The 25611-nt window shown below is 36.5% G+C and overlaps 1 protein-coding gene across 17 annotated transcripts in view; it reads left to right on the top strand.

Moving 5' to 3' along the window:
* Nucleotides 1–25611, top strand: part of brsk2b (BR serine/threonine kinase 2b) — a 268040-nt gene that overhangs the window by 231640 nt on the left and 10789 nt on the right. For 2 of the 17 annotated variants that reach the window (XM_087261793.1, XM_087261789.1), the window contains exons 10-19: nt 2164–2328; nt 3044–3141; nt 4874–5024; nt 5587–5640; nt 8722–8782; nt 12073–12280; nt 15967–16015; nt 17929–18052; nt 21994–22174; nt 24049–24138. In XM_087261793.1, the coding sequence (XP_087117919.1) occupies nt 2164–2328; nt 3044–3141; nt 4874–5024; nt 5587–5640; nt 8722–8782; nt 12073–12280; nt 15967–16015; nt 17929–18052; nt 21994–22174; nt 24049–24138 (1181 nt within the window). Of the gene's footprint in view, nt 1–2163; nt 2329–3043; nt 3142–4873; nt 5025–5571; nt 5641–8721; nt 8783–11622; nt 12281–15966; nt 16016–17928; nt 18053–21993; nt 22175–24048; nt 24146–25611 lie in introns of all 17 variants that reach the window. The other 15 variants (XM_087261783.1, XM_087261780.1, XM_087261791.1 and 12 more) reach the window with 10 other exon arrangements.

Raw genomic sequence — 25611 nt, 5'->3', positions numbered from 1 at the left:
TGCTTATTCTCTTAATGACTTATGGGTGTGTTTTCAGCATAACCTGCATTAATCCAATCAGTGTCTAATCTCCTATTCCCTTTAAGTTAGTTGCGTTGCATTTGCTATTTACATTGTTAGTGGCAAAACTGAACACTTCACTAGCAAGAAAACAGTTAAACAGACCATCTGAAGCTTCCTCTATTTGACCCCTTTACTTTCTCTTTACTTTGCTTTTACTCTTTACTTTACTCCTTTACTTTTATGGAGTAAAGAAACGGTGTAAACATCCATTAGCCTACATATTTAATTTAGTTAAGCACAAACATTTGTTTCAATCTATTTCTAAATTTAGTTCTAATTTCCAGCAAAGGAATAAATAAACAATAATAACAAAGTGTGGTCAACAAACTGAGTTATATCCAAACACACATCCTATTCTAATGCCCCATATGGTGATGCATACCTCTCCCAAATCCGACAGGTGGACAAATACAAACTTGTTTTTTTTATTATTAAAAATATGCATATATAAATATAAATAATATAATAATAATGCTAATAATAATATTAACATTATACAAAAGCAAACTGATGAATAAACTAAAAAAAAAAACAGAGGTGAAGAAGGCATGGAGGTAGTGGTTGTTATATTTATGTAGAAATAATATTTTTTTGTAGCATATCAATCCTTTAATTTTTTTCATATGTAAAGACATGTGTGTATTGCTGTACATCCTGTGTGTATTAAGCAATGTGTATGCGTTTTGGACCTGCAACAAACTTTAGACCAGCTTTTAGTTGGTCAATGGTCTATTTCAGCTCCTCAAAATAGCAACACTCCAACAATGATGCTCCTTTCTAGACCGGCACACCCATGAGTCCACAAAGTGACGCAAACGGATTTACTATTTTAACATCGTGGCACAAAACATGAAAATTACAGTTGAGCTGGTCTGAAAATAGCAACAATTTGGGCCAAACACGTTTTGCAAATGTAACATCTTCAGGTTTTTTTTCCTGTTAAATAGGCTATGTATAGAATTCAGAAACCCTTATTATTAGCAACAACGGTGGCCATTAAAGGAACTGCAGCTAGTAACTTATGCTCTCATTTACATTCACATATTACATTTGCATGTAATGTACTGAACGCGATCCAGTGTACGAGCACAGTCACAGCAAAGGTATAATTCTTTCTTTGTTTAGAAGTATAATTTGGAAATAACGTTTGCCGTGATTGGCTGATAACCAATTTTCATACTGTATGCCGAGTGTGATATAAATATACAGTAAATGTGTGCTGCATGCTTTCCTCTCAATAACAATCATGTTCATGTTATATTTTATTATAGCAACTAGAGTTCAAATAGATAGCAGCATTTAGGCCTCCACAGACAACAACAATGTCAAGTCATATCATCTTTATTTTTATAGCTCATTTTACAATGTACATTGTGCTAAGACAGTTTAACATGAAGAGATTAAAAAGCGATAGCATTATTAGAGATTTGGAAGCAGGAGTGTAGTGGTAGAATAATGGTGTAATTGTAGCTAAGTTACAATTCAGTTCAGTTTAATACTAATGTCACTGTTGAGGATGTGATGGTTTTGTTGTTGTTGCTGTTGTTGTTGCTGCTGCTGTTGTTGTTGTTTTTGTTGTTGTTGTTGTTGTTTGCTTTTGTTAGAAGCTGCTCAGTCCTTGTTAGTGTGACCACATTTGTAAAACATAAATAAATTAAAATGACTACATAAAAATCTGTGCATAATTATTTTAATTCATTTAATTGAACTTAATTAATTCAGTTTTCAAGTTAGTTTTCATACTTGATATCACTGCTTCTTTGGACTTTTTCAACACCTCCTGCTGGAGAAAATCAGCTTCTGAATGGTGTTAAATTGAATCATGTTTTAATCAATGAGTTAATCTGAACTGAATGAAAACATTAAGCAAAGCATTTGGCAAAATATTAAATAAACAAACTCACAGGGAGCTGCTTCATTTGCAGATTGATGTGCGTTTCTAATCTCCAGGGCTTTCAGTGGGGGCCTTTTTTCATGGCACCAGCAGCAATGATCCCAGAACATGCTGGAGGCGAAAACCATGTGTGCTCGATTTAATGAAAAACAAACAAGAACACTTCGTTTATTTCGCATGCTCGTGTTCTGATCTTCCGTTCACAGAGGAGGAAAGAACGAGCCAGAACCTGAACAGCCGGTTCCCCGAAAAGTGGCGATCCGCACGCTACCCTCCACCGAGGACATCGACCCGGATGTGCTGGAAAGCATGCACTCGCTGGGCTGTTTCCGAGACAAGAACAAACTAATGAAAGACCTGCTGTCAGACGAGTGAGTAAATAAGAAAGAGACTCTACACTGCACAGTCACCTGTTTCCCTTGATAAATCCCAAATGTTTTGCCCATGATTAGACAAGACTGACTGCGTCTGCTGTGGGAGACCATATGCGAAGCTATTATTGTTTTACATCCTTGTTTTTTAGGGTTAGTAAACACACACTACAGCATCTTGGCTGCGGGCTATTAGAGAAGCCCATTCACTCCCGCTCATCTGTCATCTCCCATACTTGTACAATTACCGGCCACACGCTTCACTGTGCGCCATCACTTCGTTAGCCCCCCTGATAGATGACTTGGTTGTTTCCTCCTAAAACATCATGGCCTCTGTCTCTTCCCTTGCCCAGCATTTAAGCACAATTCAGTGTGCGCCTGCAGCAAAGATGGGTAATATTTACTTCCCGCTGTGTGGTCCAGGGCTGAGAAATTCAACACAAGGCCTCTCGCTGGGAGAATTCGAAGACTTTTTGAACTCGCTCACACACTCTTGTCGGATATTTTATGTCTTCGTGCATCATTAATGAAATAAGTGATATCCTGTGATCTCTGCAGGATAGCTTTTAGCTCACTGGGAATGAGGTGCTTGCTACTCTTTGCTCTTTACCCAATGAAGTCAATTAGCCTGAGCTGAGGATTATTGAGGAGCACTGCCGACTGTACTGTATATAAGAAACCTGTCTTGACCACGACATGCCCTTCCATTCTCCAGCGATAACCAGGAAAAGATGATCTACTTCCTGTTGTTGGACCGGAAGGAGAGATATCCAAGTCATGAGGATCAGAATCTACCACCCAGAAATGAGATCGGTAAGAATGTTGGTCTCTTACATATTAAATCTGTCCGATTGTCTCTAAACAACAACGTTCCCAGTACATGTCTTACTCTGTGATGTGAAATCATTTCCTTGCCTACAGTCTTGGATATACTAGTACAAGGTGCTTTACAATCCAGAAATAAAACTCTATAGAACAATGTGTTTACTGATGAATCATATGCAATAAGAACAAGAACATTTAAAAAAAAAAATAAATAAATAAATGGGCATTTTAATTGTTTTACGTAGTACTGTATTTTAACTTACTCTACTATCTTTGTAGTGTAGTATTTGAACTGTTGTATAAACGCAATGTCACATTAGTAGCAGTGCGATATGGTTGTATATCGCCACTGGTTGGGGAGATGTGTAGGAGTTAGTGTCCCACCAGTGACGATATACAGCCTACGAGTGTGATATTGCGTTTATAATCAAAGAGAAAAAAATGAAAATCAAATAGAGTCTCAAAATCCCTTTTGTATAAGGAACTGCTTTCTTCCGCCATTCATTCATATCTGCAGCTGACGTCAGAACAGCAAAAAACATTGTTAATTCACAAACGTCATTTTAGAGCTAGCATTTGAATGATTCTTTAGCGTAATGTCTAAAGTGATGATAAAACAGCTGATTTTGCTCACATTTTAAGATAATAACGCTGAACTGCATGAAATGTCATCAGTCTACAGACATTTCCCAGTATTTTTCTGATGCAATTGGGATATCACAATAATTTACCCTGAAAAAGCCAAAGCAAACACTACCAGAAACATTACCAGATTACCTTGGCATTCATAGAGCACTACAACATACAAAAGAGAGAATTTGAATTAGAAAGTCACTTGTTTTATAATGTTTTGATCAGCTGTAGTTTGAAATTGCACTGACTTTTTCTCTTTTAAGGGCTTATTCTGCAGCCTCTGTCGGTATAACAGGATGATGGATGTTGAGGCGGTGTCTCTCAGAAATTATAATTATTAAAAAATAGACAATGTTGTTTTAAATAAACAGTTAAACAGCTACAATTATGCCTAAAAAAGCCTCAAAAGTACATTGTGTTGTTCAACAGCTGCAATATTTGTCAGACTGTAGTCCTGAGGCTGTACGAGTACTGATATTACTTTAATATATCACGGCTATCAGCCAATCAGATTCGAGAACCAGACAGAATTGTTATATAAATATTAAAACAGCCGTGTGATTGTATATTCCTAAATGACTGCTATTAATCAGAGATAAAATGTAAACATTAATGCCTACAATGGCGATCAGATATCAGATGTAAATCATACTTTAAAAAAATTCCTACTTGGTAATTTTTACTCCTGCAGTTTATGACAGACTGTTAAAATGTGTTTTTCACTGAATAAGTTGTTCAATAGATACATAAAAAATAATGATTCATCCAGTAATGAAACAAATGCAGTCTTATTGTGTAAGTCTATTGAGTCATTCATTCTGAACTTTCCAAAATTATTTATTGAAATTAAAAACATATTTTGAAATATATTAAATTACTAATGAATAAAATGAATCGTCTTTTCTGTCATTTTTTGTTCAATTTAATGAATCCTTGATGCATAGTAATGTATATATTGCAAAATAGGACTTTAAATGTTTGAATGGCTGAAAGACATTATAAAAAAAAAACTGTATGTTGTTGTTTTCAATTATGAATTCCATAGGCCTGTTTTCATGTGTTAGTTATCACGATCGTGTCTCTTCAGATCCTCCCAGGAAGCGAGTGGACTCTCCACTTTTGACGAGGCACAACAAGAGGAGGCCAGAGCGCAAGTCAATGGAAGTGCTGAGCGTGACAGAGGGCGGTTCTCCTGTTCCTGTGAGACGCGCCATCGACATGGCACAACACGGGCAGAGGTACAGCCACACATCTCCCGCTCCTCTATTATTTACAAAAATCTACAATCGGCCACAGTAAGATCGGCTGAAAGGATGTCACATGAAACGTGAAGCCTCGAAAGATAAAGCCAAAACAAACTTTGCATTGGTAAAATGAAGCTCACAGTTATCAGACGCTGCATACTAGCTTTGAAATGTGTTTTAAATTGCACACGAAGGAAGATCAATGAGCTTAGCTAATTCTGTGAGAAGTGAAAAACAAGGATTTCAATAGCCGTGTGTTTTACTATTCTCTGAAAATCCGTTTCTCAGCTAGTCGAGCAGCATGCTAAATGCGCCATATGGGGAATTTTGACTTATCAAATTGGTTTTAAGGGGAACAATGGGATTGCCTTTCATTTCTCTGTATCTTTGACACGTTTTGTTACAAATTCGTTTTACTTTCTTACCATGTTCATTGTGATCCATTTCATCAGCCCCGTGTTCTTTCCCTGTGTAGATGCTTTGACTCAACTCAATGGTTACTTTTGTAAAATTACACTAACTTTACTTTCTCTTACTGTAGTAAATCTGTTTTCAGTAAAAGCTTGGATATCTCAGATGCCAACCCCATACTGCAAAGCAAGGAGGAGAGGTATAAACCACCGCCATGCTTTTTTTATTCTGCTCTGAAGATGCAGTGGGGTTTCTTTAGCACTCAAAACATGCAACACAGAGCACTGTCCTTTTATTTCAACCACTGACATTTAAGATCTTAAGAGCTTAGCTTGCTTGAGAGACAACTTTTTGGAAAAAAAAAAAAGTGGAGGTCGCACGAGTAAATAAGAGTTTTTTCCTCCCGGTTTGGCCTCTCAGTTTTGATAAAGCAGCGGCCCTCTGGCTCCCTCCACAAACATCAAAAGCATCTTATCTCCCTTATTTTGCCTTTCATGTTTCGTTTGATGTCTGGCATTTTTTGTCCCTTGGTAGATCCCAAATTGTTAATTTCTTGCCCTCGATCTCGTTTTGCCTTCTTGCTTCTCTTGCCTTCACCCTGGATGTTTGTTTGTTTTTTTTCTTAGAGTGATGTGTGCACTTACAGTAGGTGAGAGACAGAGGTTATTTAACTGCTTGTGTTCATCTTTTCAGGCATTTTATTCGACCTTGAGTTTCACAGTCCTGTCGTATGTCTGCTTTCACAGTCTTTTTTGTCTGCCAGATGAAAAAGGGCCTTGGATTTGTGTCTTTTTTTATTGATGCTTGTTTTGTTTTTATTTATTTAATCAATGTGTTATGTAGAGGTTCACTGAATTAGGAGCTACCGTATGAATATTTCACTGACAGACCAGACCAGGGGTGCGTTTCTGAAAACCATCGTTAGCCAACTAAGGTCGCAAGTTGCATTGTTACAAACAAAGCTCATTGATTTGGTGTTTCCCAAATCTATCGTTCCAACGAATATTTATAAACTGCGTTGCAATCTTGTATGCTTGCAACAATACCTCTAGAGCTGTAGTTAAAAACATAGGTCCTGGCTATGTTCTATTCCAAGTTTTCCCCCTGTGCCTTATTTATTTGGAACATTCTAACATTTAAATGCGGAATAATTAAAAAAATAAAACGATAATAAAACACACATTTTTTATCATTTTTTAATAACTTTAAAGACTTTTGTTTCGGAACCTGGCACGCTTTCCCAGTTAGTGCGGTTAGTTTGGCATATGTGAATCCAGCATTTGAGCTCGGATCCACACCAAAACAATCGGTCTGAGATCGCCTGAATGAGGTGGTCTCAGCTTGATTGAAACAAACTCTTTAACGGATCGATTTAGTGAGAAAGCAAAATGATCCGAGCCTGGCTATATCACAGTGTGTTATGGATATGTAATAAGCATAAATACGGCTATATAAAGAGAGAATTATGAGTAAAGCGGGATGTCATTCCTACTGTTAATTGTGTGTTTCATGTCAAATACGAAAGTGAAAGCATGCTGAACTATTAACGAAAGATGTTTATTCATTAGGAAAATTGACTGAACAATAGTCCTAGTTAATCTGTTATTTCTCTCCAATGTAAAGCCTATAATGCACAATTCTAGCCAATGGCTATGTATGAGAAAGGTTTACCTCTGATTTATATCTGGTGACAATGTCTGTGGGTGTCACCATTCAAAGTTAAAGCGCAGCTTTACGCTTGTCTTATTATATGTCTTATTGCTCATCGTCATAAATTAAAATGAGTACGCATGACAGATGAGCGGGACTCTGCAAAATAAAGCTTGAAACTCTGACCAATGTGAGGAGAGTTTACTTACACAAGACTTGTTTTAGCTATTTTGGTCTGTTTAGAAACCAAGAACAACAACATTGTAACAATATGAAGCCCTGTTTCAGAACAAAACAATCAATCTACATGTGTGAAAGCACCCTAAATTACAGCCATTAACGATTTATATGATTTATGTATGGTTCTAGAACATGTGTTAGCTAAGTGATTTTACATTTGATATTCTCAATAGTATTTGTAAAGGAAACATATATTGGTCCTATATGTGCTGTTTACATATACCTCAATTAATATGGAAGCGAGTGCATCTGTGATGGATCTGCGACAGAAAAAGTACGGTTTTGGGAAACACTCATCACTACATCAATATTTCCCCAAAGATGCATTGTACTATGATAGTTTAGCCACAAGTTCCATCGTTGTTTGGGAAACGCACCCCAGATCGATTACATGTTTATACATGTTTACAATTCAAAATGTAATGACTTAATTGAACCGAAAAGCTCCCCTGCATCTTTTATTCAGTTTTTATTCAGCGTTTAACAAGCAGTAGTTACCTTAATATAACTGAAGCTTCTTACTCATAAAATATTAATAATGCACCGCATATAAAGTCTTTGCTTAAACAGTAGAGATATGTCCTCATATAGTTAGTGTCCTCTAGTGCTTGTTCTTTCTGTGCATGAATTACTTTCATTCATAGTCATTTATTACAAATATAAAGAGCTCTCTTCCCGATGCTGTGTTTGGCTAAGCTAATTAGCTGAATGCAAGAGGCATATAATGAACATCAGCATTGCGCTGATTCAGGACGTGGTGTATTTGGTGTTGTGATTTTTACGCTTGAACGATCAAAGACAATTTGAGACCAATGCATAATTCTCATCTAAGTAGCATTTGCAAATGCAGTTGATCAGTTTATGGATCAAATCCTTCCTGGAGTCAAATCATGTGAGTCTGTGAATGTTGACACCTTTAAGGATGATTTACTGTTTCAATTTGCCTTGATGACAAAACCCATTGTGTCCACGGTCAATTAAATCCCAATCATTTATTGGAGAATTACTGGAGCTCAGCATCTAATACACAATGAAGTAGGGAACAAATATGAGTCTCTTACAGAACCCCATAAAAGGCTGTGATGACCTTTTAGATTCCTAGGATGAGTAATGATAAATTGTTCAAATTTAATCAGGGTAACTTAAAAAAAAAAAGTAAAAAGAGCATGATCAACAAAAACCAAAAGACTTATAGGTCTGCATAGAAAGTTGGCATGTAATTAAAAGAAATGTAAGATTTATGGAGAAACACAGAGGTTTGGTCTCTGTCCAAGTGTAAACTCAATTTTTATCTTTCACCCAAATAACCTGCTGAACCTTTTGTAGTTTTATAGTAAGGTATTAAACTGGAAGAAGAACCATCTTTACTATGTATGTTGTGTAAATCTAGGTCCCGGTCCATCAGCGGAGCCTCTTCTGGTCTGTCCACTAGTCCCCTCAGCAGTCCTCGGGTAAGTTATTTGTTTTACTTGGAGAGTCTGGTTGTTATAAAGCCAACCGGTGGAGCATCTATCTATCAGAATGTCAGTTGAAGAAAAGCTCTTGGCTACACACATTCAGCATGAATATATGCATAGTTTGCACAATCCAGGGGTCTTCAATGTGTGCTACTGCAGTGGGTCCAATAATTATTGTTTGATCTCAATCAATTTTTTGATCTCAATCAATTTTTTTTCTAAGAAATTAAAATATATTGAACAAATTTTAGTAATACAGTAATTCAACTTCAACCAAAGTTAAATTTCTGTAGTGTGTTGTTTCCATTTTCATTAAGTAAATGTACCATACAAATATTATATATGAAGCTCTCATTCATCTTATTCTCCGCATATGAGCAAGCGCAGCCATTTGAATCTTTTTGGCTCGAGACTTCCGGTGTCATTCACTTCCATTCATTTTTAGATGTTTAAAAACAGCTCATTTTGCTGCTTGATGTTGCAAACTGATATTTTCTTATTATATTATTCTACTTTGTCTGTATTATCATGAAAACACTTGTTTGTAGAGCAAGTAGTTTGATCATTTTCTGTCGTTTATTATTTCTAGTCATTTCTCCTATAGAAACCTCAATCGGAAGTTCTAAAACAATCGCAAAAGAAGCACAATTCTGTATTGAAGAATAAAGTCAATAGATACATTTAATAATATATTTTTTTTATGTAATAAGGATCTATTAAATCAATCAAACCTGGCATTAAATGAATTTTGTAGTGCTTTTTTCCTTCAAAGAATTTTTGTTACTGCAGTGGATCGAATCTTTCTGAAAAAATCTAAATATGTACTAGACAAATTCTAGTATTGCAGTACTTCAACAAAAGTGAAATTATTAAAGTCTGTTGTTTCCGTATTAGTATACATATAACACAAGTATTATATATGAAACTCTTATAAATACTTTTATAAAATAAAATATATCCAATAGTGATCCATTAAATTAATCAAATGTGGCATTAAATGATATTGTAATGTCTTTTTTTCCATCAAAGAATTTAACATTTCCATAAGAAATAATAAGCATCATCTGTTTTAAAAATGAGCATTTGCAGCTGGAAATTCAGCTTTGCAGGAATGAATTACATTTAAAATATTTTAAAGTATATACATATTTCAAAATATCACTGTATTTTCATTGTGTGTAATTGTTGGACTGTGTTGTACTTTTGAATGGCAGTGCACATTAATATGGTAGCAAACTCATGGTATTATAAGCCTGGTTCTAAAATATAGAATAAGGACACTTTGTTTTGGTGTCCACTATGAAGTCTGTATTGGTTTAAATATGGTTGAAGACCCCTGATATAATGCAATATATATATGATGAATGAACAAGGATGTATTTTATGTGTTTTATTAAATAGGAAAAGCTGATTACATTTCACCTTAAGTCCAAAAATGTCAGCAAATCACTGTCTGTCCCTAGCGATCCACCTTTACTACTTCAAGCCCAATCAGTCTAGCATACTTAGCATAATTACTTCTAATCTATGCCCGGTTCACAGGCTTGTTGCCTTGAAATATCACTAATGGCTTGTTAAAATCCCTTGAAAATCCCTGGTTCCTCGCTAACAGTGAAGCCTCTGTATTCAGCCAGCTTTTACACTTGATTTGTTTAAAGAGGCTAACCGATTACAAATCCACTACTAAGACCTCCCAATATGCAGTCCTTGAGTTACTGTACAGCACATGGAGGAATTCCCTACAGGATTCATCCCAGAGTCAATCCTGAATCCGACCTGATCACATAGTGTGCAGTTTGAAATGTTGTACTTCTGGAGAACGGCTGCAGCATTGCCCTTTCACTGATGAAAATGCCTCACGTAGAGAACAGGCTTGGTGGAAGTAATTCGAATTAGTCTGTGAAGAACTCTTGATACAGCTCATCTGAGATTAGTTTTACTGCTCAGACATAGACTTAAAGGTTTGTCATGGAAGAATCTTCCCTGCGGTATGAAAGAGCTTTAAAAATTCATTTATAGCATTGGCGCTCTTCTTTATGCCTGTGCTGCGGTTGCAGCTGCTACCGTTAATACTCCATTGTATTTCTTTTTGATGTTTTACAATATGCTTGATGAGCTTTCTTTCACTGATTATAATCACACTCTTCACTGTTAGTGGCCCATATTGTATCAATCCCCCGTTTCTGACCCAATTATTACTATTAGCGTCATCTGTCAAACGGCATCCTCATATCATACCTCCAGCAGCAGCATTGTACTCTATGCTCTGTTCAATGGTCAACTGCACTTATCTTCACTAGCCATTTTGTTAGTGTGGCGCTATTGTCTTGAAAAACTCGTTGTGAAGTCATCATACATGTTTGTGACTTTTGTCACATATTCCATAACACAGCTACCTAATAAAGGTGCTTATTTTCAAATGAATTGAGGTATTCTGACAATAGCGTCCTTTAAAGCAAAGCTCATGTGCCTTGCTCAGATTTCCTGCTTGCTTAGCCAACGCTGACAACACCTCCTTTAATTTCAACCCAGAGCTTTTGTTGCTAATTTCTGTTGCTGGTTTTGATTTGTTTTGGTGAACACTGGTTTGGGGACATTTTATTTCCTCTGTCTTGTTGCCTCTTGGCTGGTTGTGCTAATGGCATGTTTTTTTTCTTTCTTTCTTTCTGCATTTCCTCCCTCACCTCTCATCACCGGTGCCTTGTTCACCATCCTTTCATGTTTGGTGTCGGTGTGTGTGTGCGTCTGCGCCATAATGCCTGTTTACTACGGGGCCGTGTGTTGTGTGTTTGGGCTCTTTAAATGCTGCTGGCTTTGTGCATGCGCTCCTCCAGCCCATGCGGCGGTTCGCTGTTCCTCCACAATCCTCAGACCTCACATATTCACCCAACCACAGCCCTACCCACGCGCCTGTGGCCCGGCTGAACGGCACAGGGCCTCACTCCCCCAAAATATTTCTACCAAAGACAGCTGCCGATCAACTCAACAACAAAACCCAGACCCTTCCAGCCAAGCCCAAAGTTGCAGACAAGCCCCTGCAGGCCACCCGGTCCAACCCGCTTCCTAACAGCACGCCTGTGCCACCGGTGGCCAAGTCTGAACCTTCTACGCCCTGCCAACCCCTGCCCCCGCAGATACCCGGCAGCCCGAAAATACGGCGGCCACCACTCACAGTGCCGCCCAAGCTCTCTGTACCGCTTTCACCCCTTTCACCCATCCGGCTTCACCACCTTCACCCGCTGGCCGGGACTGACCACAACGGCAAATCTATCCCCACCATACAGGTTACACCCCACCCCTCTCCCAGGGGCAGCCCATTGCCAACTCCGAAAGGAACACCGGTGCACACGCCTAAGGAGAGCCCAGCCGGGACCCCCAGCCCAACGCCACCCCCCAGCCCCTCTATTGGAGGCATGCCATGGAGAACACGTCTCAACTCCATTAAAAACAGCTTCCTCGGCTCACCACGCTTCCACCGCAGGAAACTACAAGGTATCTTTTTCAAACCTGCCCCAGGGCAATCTGCTATTTAGATTAAATCTGACTCATTTACCTTGACATGGTGTTAATTTGCGTGTGTGTTTTCTGTCATTAAATAAACAGAAAAGGTTGTATCACTTTAAAATACAGCCTAATTACTGTATTAATATTAATTAATTATTAATAATTAATTAATATTAATACTTTTTAATTAACTAATAATAAACAATACTTGCAGCATTTATTTAAAATGTGCAAATCACCTTTCATACAGTGCGATCCAGAGTTTTAAGTATGAAAGTGCAGCATGTTTAAAGTTATTATCTCTAAAAAGAAAGAGTCAACTCAAAGTCATTAAACAGGTCATTCCCAGTTCGTATTCAAAGGCATTACATTACGGCATCTTAGTGTAACATTGCCTGCCCACTTGTTACGTGCACAGATCCAGGATAACTTATAGGCTAACAGGATAACTCTCCCTCAAAGAGTGTAGCAGATTCTAGAGGATCGGATTGCATCATGTTATAAAGAAGCTGTGCTCTGCACTGTAAAGGAAAATCCTTTTTTTAATGCCTTAAGATGATGCTGTGAGAAATCAATAGTTAAAGCTGATTTTCACAATAGTACCACAGTAGTATATGCCCAAACTTATGTTATGATGCTGACATTTTACTGACGACTGCAACAGCAAACCTACCCTATAACATAGGATTCGCCGACCAGTTATTATTAAATAAATGAACTGTAAGGTTTAATTTCAATCATGAACTTGGTTCATTACACATTGGGGCACTGAAGGTAACATGAAAGTGTCCTTATTAGGTAAGTTTTACATGGACACCAATAATCCGATTGTATTATGATTAAGACAATACTCTGATTAGAGCAGGGGTGGGCAAACTCGGTCCTGGAGGGTTGGTGTCCTGCATAGTTTAGCTGCAACACTAATCAAACACACCTGAACTTGCTAATCAGTGTCTTCAAGATTGCTAAAAGCAGGTGTGTGTGATTAGAGTTGGAGCAAAACTGTGCAGGACACCAGCCCTCCAGGACCCACCCCTGGATTAGATTAGTTTGCCCACCCCTGGATTAGAGGCTAACATGTAAACATCGATTTTTGATCATTTTAATCCGACTAAAGTCATCATCGAGCAGAACAGAAATCTAATCAAATTCCATTAAAACAACACTCTTCCAGCAGTTTATACTCGCATTCAATATCTATTTTGTCATAGGGGGCGTGCATGAAATGTTCCTGAGTGAAAGTGAAAGTGCCAAACTGCAAAAATGAAACTCCCGAAACTACATGAAACTTCAGGGGAAGTGTAGATTGTGTGGTGACATAATGATGTTAGTTAAATTATGTGATATAAAATGTAAAACAAGATCATAAAAGAAACATTCTAAAAGCAACTCATGTAAACATCTTAATCATATTATTCTTATTTAGATTAAGGCAAATAATTTCATTACTGACATCCATGTAAACTTAATCATTGTGCAACATCAAAACTGGAATTTACGAATAATGACATATATGATTTTTTAGACATACTCATTTGTATAATGGATTTAAAAGGACATTATAGATACCTATTTAAATTGTTTCATATACCAGCAGCATTTCAACCATTAATTATTTATAAATGTTTGCGTAATTGTTTTGTACCTGTGTAATTATGTTGATTAATGTTTATTACCAAAAAAAAAAAAAAAGAAAAAGTATCTCATTCATCATTATGTTGTATGATTTGGTTCATTCAGGCTTTGTGCTTCAGAATTCCATTAGAGGAACATAGTGAGCATCACTGCTTTCAGACTTGTATGATACATTGTGGGAAAATTCAGGGAGTTAACATTGTCAATGATGACAGACTTGCTGATCAGTGCCCTGTTCACTAGTTATTGTCTAGAAATGTGTCAGTTAATAGTGAATGTTTATCGTTTTTACTCAGAGTCACAATGAAAAATCGAGCAATATGTTGACGTACAAACTGCAGTGCTTTATCAATACCTTACTGCACTGGGCATACACATATGCAATTACTGCTTGCTTTAAAATTGCATAAACTGTAATCCAGTAATGGTAATAGACTTCCTGTTTTCGACACGTACTAGATTATCGGCCAAGCACTGCAAATTAGTATTCGGCAAAGTATTCGGTTTGGGAAAATTAATTGCTAAATAAATCATACAGTATAGTAGTTATTGGGATATTTAGGTATATTTAAATGCATATTATAAGATAATGAAAGTGTTTTTTTATGTCTTGCATGCAAGTCAGCCTGTTTTAAAGAACTGAAATAGAATGCCACATTGACCCTCTAAAAGCTGCTCTAAAGTCCAGCACAGAGCATGTTTCTTATGCACTTGCAGGTCCAAACTTTTACACATTGCTTAATACACACAATATCTATTATATCTTAATACACACAGTAATGTATCTTTACAAATGAAAAAATTAAGGATTAAAATGTTACAAAATGTATTATTTTATACATAAATATAAAAAACACTACCTCCATGCCTTCTTCATGCTTACATGCTTTTTTCAGTTAATTTGTGACAATTTGCATTTGTATGATGCTATTGTTATTATTATTATTATTATTATTATTATTATTATTATTATTATTATTATTATTATTATTATTATTATTATTATTATTATTATTGTTATTATCATTGTTATTATGCATATTTATAATTGTTTTAATAAAAGCTTGGATTTGTCCACGTGTCAGGTTTTGAAGTCATTTGCATCTGTATGAGGTATAAGAATAGGATGTGTGTTTGGATATAACCTCTTAACCACACTTTGTTATTATTGTTTATTGATTTGTTTGCTTGAAATTAGAACTGAATTTGAGTGGAGTGCGTACAACACCATTTTCTTATTCACGAAAATAAAGGTGTAAAGAGTAAAGTAAAGAGAAAGTAAAGAGGCTGAATGGAGGAGGCTTGCTTGTTTTCACACTTTAGACTTTGTGCCTAGATCGTTAAAATAGAGCTCTCTGACTTCAATCAATTCATTAATAAATGAATAAATAAATAATACTTTAAGTTTCTTTGTTTTGTTCCACAGAAGAAATAGCTTTCTAGTTTGAAATAACATAAGGACAAGTAAATAATTAAAAAATGGTTATTATTTGTTCGTTGAATTTTGCTTTAGGGTTCATAAAAATAGTAGAATGACACAGTTAAATAAGTAAATTCTGACAACAAGATATCTAATAATACCAATGTCATATGCATCCCTAATAAATGATAGTTATGTATATCACTAAAGCATAAGCACCAAATTATGCTAGTTAATTATTTTTATTACGGTTTTCAGTTGACATGTTTTCTCATAGTGAGAGATATTCTCTAAGGACTGATTTTTTCACAGATTGCTGGGTAATAAACTCAGCGATACTCCATTATCAGCTCTATCTGACGATATATCTAGTTATGATAATGAAGACTGCACAAGCATCTCCTTCACCTCCAGCTGTTCTTCTTTCGCTCTTCCACCGGTGAGAGGATCAGATGAGCTGATAGTAGGGGGGGTTGAATTACTCTTAATCTCTGCAGGTTTGGAGTAATTAGCTGTGGTTAATCAGCATTCCCCTCCTCAGGTTGTGAATGGCTAATCTCTCTGGATACAGAGAATGATGCAAATTCCACTGAGGCTTGTTTGCTTTGTCTCTTCCCAGTTCCCACACAAGAGGAGATGTCCAGCCTAACACCAGAGTCTTCCCCCGAGTAAGTATTAACTATTCCCCAAGACAGTCAAGTCACATATGCAGCTTTATTAAATCCGGGAATGTGAAAGAAGCATTAAAATAATTCTCAATTATAATTTGAATTAAAATAAATGCCCATTCAATACTCATTATTTTACCAAATGTGTGGCTAAATGATTCCCCTTTTGCATTAACCTGAGCTCATTTTGAGTCAAATCATCAACACTTAATTAAAGCTTGTTTAATTGTGACACATAACTTTTGCACTTTATACTTCCCTTTTCTCCTAATTTTATTAGGAGTTGAAAAGAGCTTTACAGCTAAAGTTAATGTGCTGGCCCAAACAGCGTTCCTGGCCCCATTAGCCTACAGTAGTTTGTTGCTGGAGTTATTATGAGGGAATAGTTCGTCATGAATAATTCAGTGTTTTAGTTCCACTTAGCTTCACAAAGCAGCAGCACGGTGGAAACTTCTGGAGTGTTTTTCTCTTATCCCTCTGTTGTTTTTTAAGTTCTTGGTGAGATAGTCACAGTATGTTGCGCTGGCTCAAAGATGGCCTTGATAGTCACTGACTGTGGTAAAATCCCAGCGATTTCAAGCAGGGCTGAGAAATGAGCCATATGCCAGTATTCAAACCTTCACAAAGGCTTTTGTCTATAGAAATGTTTTACGAACTTAGTTGTCAGCTGATCCAGTATGACAACAAACCCTGTCATGTTCATTAGTTTAATCTACAATATCACATGCAAGCATGTCAGTTAAAATAATTAAACACCATTTTTTGTTTAGGTTTGCATGGTGTTGCACATTATATGGTCATTTATCATTTAAGTTTTGAATTGTTTGACAGTCTGTGTCACAAGTCCTACGTGTTTTTATTGCTATGTCCAAAAGACATCAGCTTACTGACAGCTTACTAAGTCCCATCTGGACAGCTTTCAGTGTTGTGTGTTTTACTTTGAGAGAAAATTCAGCCAAGCTCTCATGGAAAAGTCTAAAATATTCCTAAGAATTGCTTTATTTACTTTAGCCAGGAACTGTCAGGGGGAACCTTTGCTGTCATGATGTTATTTTGAAGTCGTTTGATAGCACGACAATCTTCTTCCCACCAAAATTCACTTTTGGTGTAGCTGAAATGTGTAGAGAACTGTTCAAAATGAGTAACAAACTTTTTTTTTCAGCAAAATCACATCAATTTAATAACAAGTTACAGGACAAGACATTTAAAATTTTGCAAGATTTATTTGTCAAAAAATTGCTGTTCAGTAATTCTGAAATAAATATCTTTTTCACAAAATATATAATAAAAGGTAAACTTTTTCAACATAGTTAACTATATAAAATGTTATGGGCTATTTGCACAGCTAGAGTTTTAAAGCCAACGATAAACTTCTGGTGAAAGCTTAATGTGACTATTTTAAATTTCATAAGGTTGCTTTTACAGCATCGATGTTGTAATGTTATTACAGTCAGTTAAATAGACTTAAGCGTTCATTAAGTTGTTCAAGCGTTAAACGAGATGAAAGATCGTTGTGCTAGTGAGGTAAGTAGCAACAGGCTAGTGCAGAAATTCCATTGAAAATACTGTGGTAAAAAACTGTCATATTTTAAAGACATGGAAGGGGAAAAAGGAATTTAATGTAGTGCTACTTGTCTGATCTGAGACCCACTTCATATCGTATATCAAACAGGATGTGAAGAGTGCTGATTTTTAAAGAAATCAGATCTCAAAATTTTGTACAATTTTGTAATGGAAAAACAGTTCGCCGAAAGCCCTTGAGCTGCCTGACTGAAAATTAAAAGTCTGTGTGCATATAGCCCATTGCGTGACAAATAAGCCATTATATTTGAAATTATTTCTAAAAGAATTATGTGACAGTAAAGTAAGACATGCTTAATAAATGTCTGGTTTACTCATGTGTATTTTTTTAGGCTTGCCAAAAAATCTTGGTTTGGAAATTTTATTAACCTGGAAAAGGAGGAGCAGATCTTTGTGGTGATTCGGGATAAGCCTCTGAGCTCCATCAAAGCAGATATTGTCCATGCCTTTCTCTCTGTAAGTTTCCATCTACTCACCCTACCTGTCAAAACCTGTTTGACTTTTTGACATTCATGAGGCTTAACATATTAAAAAGTATTGAAAATGTGCACTATATTACAAGTCTTCCAAACTCACGATTGCTCTGTGTGACAACAGAACAGGGATATAATTAGTTTTGCACTGATAGTCTTCTGCTCTAGTGAGCAATGAGTCATTTAGTTCATGCAAGACATTCAGACCAGTTATGTGAACTGTATCCATTGACTAAGTTTAAAAGATCTGACTCCGGGATACATTTAATAAAATTTTAAATCACTTAACTTATGAAAGCATGTACTTAGATGTCGAGATTTTCAGTTGATAACAAACTTAAATTTTTGGATTTTAACACGTTACAAAGCAGTCATATTGACCATTTTTATAACATTTTAATGAGCTTTGAGCGGCTTCTTTATTGCTATGAAAGTAAATTAGAATCTTGAAAATGAATAAGTCATGAGTAGGCCCACATGGAATCTGCCCCTGATTTTTTTGTCTATAACGTAGTTCATTTCATTACTTATGTTAATGTGTGTAAAAATATATTCATTCAGTTTTATATTAATTTCAGTAATAGTATTGAATACTATGTAAATGTTTAGATGGTTCATGTACTAAACAGTTTGTAAATTCATATTTTCAGTTTTTGTTTTTGTACATATGAATTGGATTTGAATTGTAAATATTAAAGGTAAAAAGTTATTTTTTTAATTATTTAATATTTTAGTTACTGTACTCTCAAAACCATTCTGTGTAAATCTGCAGATTTTTTTTTTTTGTTTGTAAACAATGCAGGTTGTGTGGTGGGTCAGTGGTTAGCACTGTCGCCTCATTGCAAGACGATTGTTGGTTCGAGCACTGGCTGGGGCAGTTGGCATTTCTTATGGAGTTTGCATGAACATTCAATTCAATTCAATACTATGGAATCAGTTTAGTCTCAAAAGAAATTCACGCAAAAGACACGATGTACACATGCTTAGCCAAATTCACGTGCATAAAATCAAATTCACGTGCGTAAAATATTTATTTAAATTCACAAAAAATGTTCACGTGCTCAAAATAAAAATACATTTTCATAAAATACGTTTCACAAATGCAAAACACCATTTGCAAATGTATGAGAGTGTACAAAAAGTTTTGAATGTTTAAAACTTGCGAGTTTATCCTGAATGAGAATGTGCAAATCCTCTTTCACGTACGACTCCCCCTGGATACGTGTGTGAGTATTTTTGAGACTTTCCTGCCAGAGGCAGGGTAACTCGTACCTTTCAGCCAATCAGATGAGAGCTGTAGTCAATGACACCAACTCTGCGCTTCATTTGTGCAGACTGTTTCTCTCCAGCATGGCGAACGGAGAAAGCAGCAGTCCCAGTCGCAATTTTTTAATTTATTTAATTATTTGACCATAGCCTCACTCTTTTTATCCATTATTTTGCCGCAGCTCCGCTCTTCTTATTTATTGTCTCGCAGCCTCATGAGCAGAATGTAGCCTGCAGAATGATGAAATATCATTCCGGTAATGCAAGCACAACAGTACCATTGTGGTCTAGCGGTCAGCACGTTGCGTTACCAAGCCTCCGACCCGTGTTCGATCCTCACCAGAGATTAACTTTTTTATTTTTTTCATTTTTATTGTAAAAACATATATCTATATATACATATATATATTATATCCAATGAATGTACACAAGCTGCTGTTGTGCTTTAGTAATATAATATGTAGAATATAAATATAACATTAATACTTTTTGGAATATTTTTAACACAAATCGAGCCTCTGGGATAATTTCAAACATGTTTGATGCCACTCAGGATTTCAATCTGCCCTCCAACTTACAGCCGCATCACTGAAGAGAAGAGCTGAGGAGAATCGCGTCAGTTTTAATAAATTAGGTTTTAAATTTTTTAAGTCTATAGAGACTTTGCAGAATAAAAATGCTAAATCATTTCAGTAGGTGGCACATACAGATCAGTAATGAGAACCAGTGATGAGACATTCCAAACGCATACGTAATCAAAACTGAAACTAACAGAACACACGACACTAGCAAAATAAAACATTGTATTTAATGCTGAAAGAAAGTCAACCAGTTTAACATATCATACCACATTCACAATAGCCTTATTAATTTAATTAGGCTATAATGTCCTTGACCACCAGCAAATCAGAATCTTCAACTGGACATCACTTTAGTTCTTTGTTCAGAGTCGCTGCCTCAGTCAATCAAATCCAATCAAATGAAGATTACAGCTCAGACTACATTGGTTTTAACCCGATTTATGCCTGATTTTCACCTTCTGGGAAAAGGAGATGAATAAGTTTACTATAGCTCGTGATAAGCAATAAAACACTTAGTTTATGTTGTCATATTTTCATTGTAAATTTTTTAGTTTCTAGTTTAATAAACAAAAATATACTCATAAGCATCATTTAAAATGATTATTTATATAATTATTACGGAATGATAGGGTATATTCTACATATTATATTACTAAAGCACAACAGCAGCTTGTGTACATTCATTGGATATAATCAGGGCCAGATAGGGACTCCTTTTCAGCCCTGGAGTTTCAAGCCTTTGACCGGCCCACCTTAGTTCACGACTGACTATATTAAAATAAGATCACTTCCAAGTCAGTTTCTAATTACACTATTAAGTCTTTTTAAAGAAAACAGCTGCTTTAGAACTTCAAATGTTCAACAACCTTACAGTTTTATATGTCTTAACAATAAAAATGAAAAAAAAAAAAAGTTAATCTCTGGTGAGAATCGAACACGGGTCGGCAGCTTGTTAATGCAACTCGCTGACCGCTAGACCACAATGGCACTGCTGTGCTTGAATTACCTGCTCATGAGGCTGTGAGACAAGCTGCAAAATATTGGATAAAAAGAGTGAGGCTATGGTCAAATAATTAAATAAATGAAAAAAGTGCGACTGCTGCTTTCTCCGTTCGTCATGCTGGAGAGTCTGCACAAATGAAGCGCAGAGTTGGTGTCATTGACTACAGCTCTCATCTTATTGGCTGAAAGGTACGAGTTACTCTGCCTCTGGCAGGAAAGTCTCAAAAATACTCACACACGTACGTGAAAGAGGATTTGCACATTCTCATTCAGGATAAACTCGCAAGTTTTAAACATTCAAAACTTTTTGTACACTCTTATACATTTGCAAATGGTGTTTTGCATTTGTGAAACGTATTTTATGAAAATGTATTTTTATTTTGAGCACGTGAACATTTTTTGTGAATATAAATAAATATTTTACGCACGTGAATTTGATTTTATGCACGTGAATTTGGCTACGCATGTGTACATCGTGTCTTTTGCATGAATTTCTTTTGAGACTAAACTGATTCCATACAATTCATCTTTATTTCTATAGCGCTTTTACAATGTAGATTGTGTCAAAGCAGCTTAACATAGAATTTCTAGTAGACTGAAACTGTGTCAGTTCAGTTTTCATAGTTGAAGTTCAGGTTAGTTCAGTTCAGTGTGGTTTAAATTTCACTGCTGAAAGTCCAAACACTGAAGAGCAAATCCATCGATGTGCAGCTCCATGAGTCCCAAACCAAGCAAGCCTAGTGGCGACAGTGGCTAGGACTTCTTCAATTGACGAAAGTGAAGGAAAAAAAAAAACTTGAGAGAAAGCAGGCTCAAATTCATATTTGCATCGGTGTTTCCCAGTACTGGGTTACAGTTATTCCCCAAGTGACCCCTGATAAAGAAAGGTACTAAACCGGAGGAAAATGAATTAATGAATTAATGAATGAATGAATGAATGCACAGAAAATAGCAAAACTAATTTGAAGATTCTGTCTGGTTCTGAATGTATTTCTAAAGATATGTCCATATAATTCCAGAGATTTCATTTTGTGGTGAATCATCCCTTCAAGATGTTTAATACTTCTTTCATCAGATTCCCAGCCTCAGCCACAGTGTGGTGTCTCAGACGAGTTTCCGGGCAGAATACAAGTCCACGGCCGGCCCCACAGTGTTCCAGAAACCAGTGAAGTTCCAGGTGGACATCACCTACACCGAAAGCATGGCTGCCACCAAGGAGAACGGCATCTACTCTGTCACTTTCACACTGCTCTCAGGTAACCATGGTGACAGCGAGATGCCCATTCTGATGTCATAACCCCGCCAGCAGCCATTCAAATTGCTGAAGAAACTGTGCATGTGTGTGTTTAGGTGGTTTACAAAGACCAAATTGTACACTGCCTGACAAAAGTCAGATCCCAGTTGTAATAGCAACAAATAATAACTCAACTTCTAGTTGATCATTTGGAAAAGTGGCAGAAGGTAAATTTTTCAGATGAATCATCTGTTGAACTGCATCACAATCATCACAAATACTGCAGAAGGCATAAGACCCAAGGCATAGACCCAAGATTCTCATAGAAATCAGTCAAGTTTGGTGAAGGAACAATCATGGTTTAGGGTTACATTCAGTATGGGGGTGTGCGAGAGATCTGCAGAGTGGATAGCAACATCAACAGCCTGAGGTATAAAGACATTTGTGCTGTCCATTACATTACACGCCACAGGAGAAGGCATTTTTTTTTTGCAAGATAGCGCTCCTCATACTTCAGCCAAGGTCAAGGTGCTCCAGGATTAGCTAGTCCAGTCACCAGATATGAACGTTATTGACCAAGTCTAAGGTAAGATGAAGAAGGAGGCATTGAAGATGAATCCAAAGAATCTTGATGAACTCTGGGAGTCCTGCAAGAACGTTTCTTTTCCATTCCAGATGACTTTATTAATAAGTGATTTGAGTCATTGCAGAGATGTTTGGATGCAGTCCTCCAAGATCATTTGAGTCAGACACAATATTCATTCTTTTTCCACTGCACCATGACTTTATATTCTATACTGCACATTATTTCTAAGTGACAAGACTTTTGTCTAAGCAAAGTCAGAGCTTACTTTTCTAATTAAATCATTCAAAATCAAGACATGATCTTATTTTATTTTGGTAAAATAAGTATAATCTAGAGGCCTTTACCTTTCATATAAGCCACTTCTGATACCAAAATGATCAACTAGTAGTCAAGTTATTATTTTTTGTTCCTAAAACTTGGATAGACGACAAGACTTTTGTCAGGTAGTGTATGATGTCATGGGTGTGACTTGTTCTCTTGTTCTCAATGAAGGTGGTTTAGGAAGACACCTTGTGTCCTTCAAAAACACTTAAAAATTATACTTAACAGAGTCCTTTAACATTCAAAATGTGCCACAGGTTTCCTGACAGGGTTGGTTTAGGGATAGGGTAAAGCCATATAATAAGTGTTTCTAGAGTACGCTTATGGAGTGTCTTCATAAACCATATATACAAGTATGTGTGTGTGGGTGATGGAGAGGCTGCTTGATGATGTTGAACTTTGCCACTCACAGTGGTGAGAAAAGGTCTCTCTCTCTCTCTCTCTCTCTCTCTCTCTCTCTCTCGCTCTCTCTCTTTCTTTCTCTCTCTCGTTCCGCCACCGTCCCCCTCCTCTATTACACTCCCCCTCTCTTTCGAAGGCTCTGAAAATAGACCAACTGCTCGAGGGGAAAAGGGAAAAAATTAAACCAAAAGAGGCCTTTTTGCCTCCTGGTAATCACTATGCATTTCCAACCTGCTGTGTTTCAAAGGACAATCCAAAAAGATCCCACGCTGCTGGTGCCATTACCGCAAAACCTCGTCCCTCGCTTTTCATTCCCCCTGCCTCGCTCTTGGCTACACGAAAGGGATTGAATCTTGTTCTTAAAATCACACATTTTAAAGTATGTCTGTGCACACGTGTCATAAACTCAGCTGTGGGCCAAATGCACTATAAAAATCAGCCTCATCCCATTAGACTTTATGAGGCAGCCGCTAGGGGGAATGAACCCTGGATGTATCATCATAAATGTACATTTATTCCGAGACCCACACATGTGCTAGCTGATTGTGAAACATTCACGTGTGTTTCTGTGTGTGTGCCCCTGGCAGGTCCCAGCCGACGCTTCAAACGGGTGGTGGAGACGATTCAGGCTCAGTTGTTAAGTACACATGACCAGCCTGGTGTCCAGCAGCTGTCTGGTGAGTGGTCAATCTCTCCACTGACTGGCACACTTCTTTCTCTGTCTCTCGGCTCTCTTACACAGCATCCTAAAAAAAATGCATGGCTCCGAGCCTACCCTTGCAGAGCACTGAACGCTGCACACACCCATCAAGGTCAAACGAGTCTTTCCAGTCTTTAAAATTGTTGTTAAGAGATGGTTTCAAAGACTTTTTTAGGCCATCGGATTGTTCATAATATTAAAATAATGCTCTGAAAAGCAGTAGATACAATGCATGCGATGTTCTATTAATGTTGAATGTGATGTCTTATCTAGAGCTGCTGGAAATACATGTTTGACCTTATCAAAAGAACATCGCACAGAACTGCATTGCAAGGCACAAGCGCACACTCTCCTTAGCATCACGCACACACACAAACACTCACCGAGCATGCTAGAGCACACTCACATGTTTTACAAAGGGTTTATGTCTATATCCTGAGAATTTCTTACATATATTTACCGCAAGTCAAACCTGTGTCCCAAGTCAACAAATGTGGCTGCAAACTGGTCGTTCTATGAGCAGAAATGTGACGGGCTATAAACTGTGGTTCTTGCTGAAGATGAAAATGAGAGAACAGAGAAATCCTCCGCCTGTCTTCTCTCATGGCTGTTCGTGCACGTGGTGGAGATCCTGTTACAGCGCCCTCTGCTGGACAGTTCCAATTCCGTTATCACCAAAAGCAATATCCACAGAAATTGGAGTTTGGCATTTCATTTTTGCATTATCATATGTCTGCTGTGCACAAGAAGCATATTTTATATGTGCATCTAATACCAGGAGGACTTACTTTATTTGCCAATGCACACTGTATTAGATATTGTATGCTATAATACAATACTTCATTTAAACAGTTGAAGTCATAATTATTAGCCCCCCTGAATTATTAGCTTCCCTGTTTATTTTTTCCCCAATTTCTGTTTAACAGAGAGAAGATTTTTTTCAACACATTTCTAAGCATAATAGTTTTAATAACTCATTTCTAATAACTGATTTATTATATCTTTACCATGATGACAGTAAATAATATTTGACTAGATATTTTTCAAGACACTTCTATACATCTTAAAGTGACATTTAAAGGCTTAACTAGGTTAGTTAGGTTAACTAGCCAGGTTAGGGTAATTAGGCAAGTTATCTAATAACAATGGTTTGTTCTCTAGACTATCTAAAAAAATAATAATAATAATAATAAAAAAAAAAATATATATATATATATATATATATATATATATATATATATATATATATATTTATATATATATATATATATATATATATATATATATATATATATATATATATATATATATTAAAGGGGCTAATAATTTTGAGTGTAAATAGTTTTTTTTTTTTTTTTTTTTAATAAAAATTGCTTTTATTTTAGTCGTAATAAAACAAATAAGACTTTCTCTAGAAGAAAAATATTATCAGACATATTGTGAAAATGTC

Source organism: Danio rerio, chromosome 7 (assembly GCF_052040795.2).
Source record: "Danio rerio strain M-AB ecotype USA chromosome 7, GRCz13ab, whole genome shotgun sequence".
Classification (NCBI taxonomy): Eukaryota; Metazoa; Chordata; class Actinopteri; order Cypriniformes; family Danionidae; genus Danio; species Danio rerio.
The sequence above is the reverse complement of the archived record's forward strand: the minus strand, read 5'-3'. Positions and strand labels throughout refer to the sequence as shown.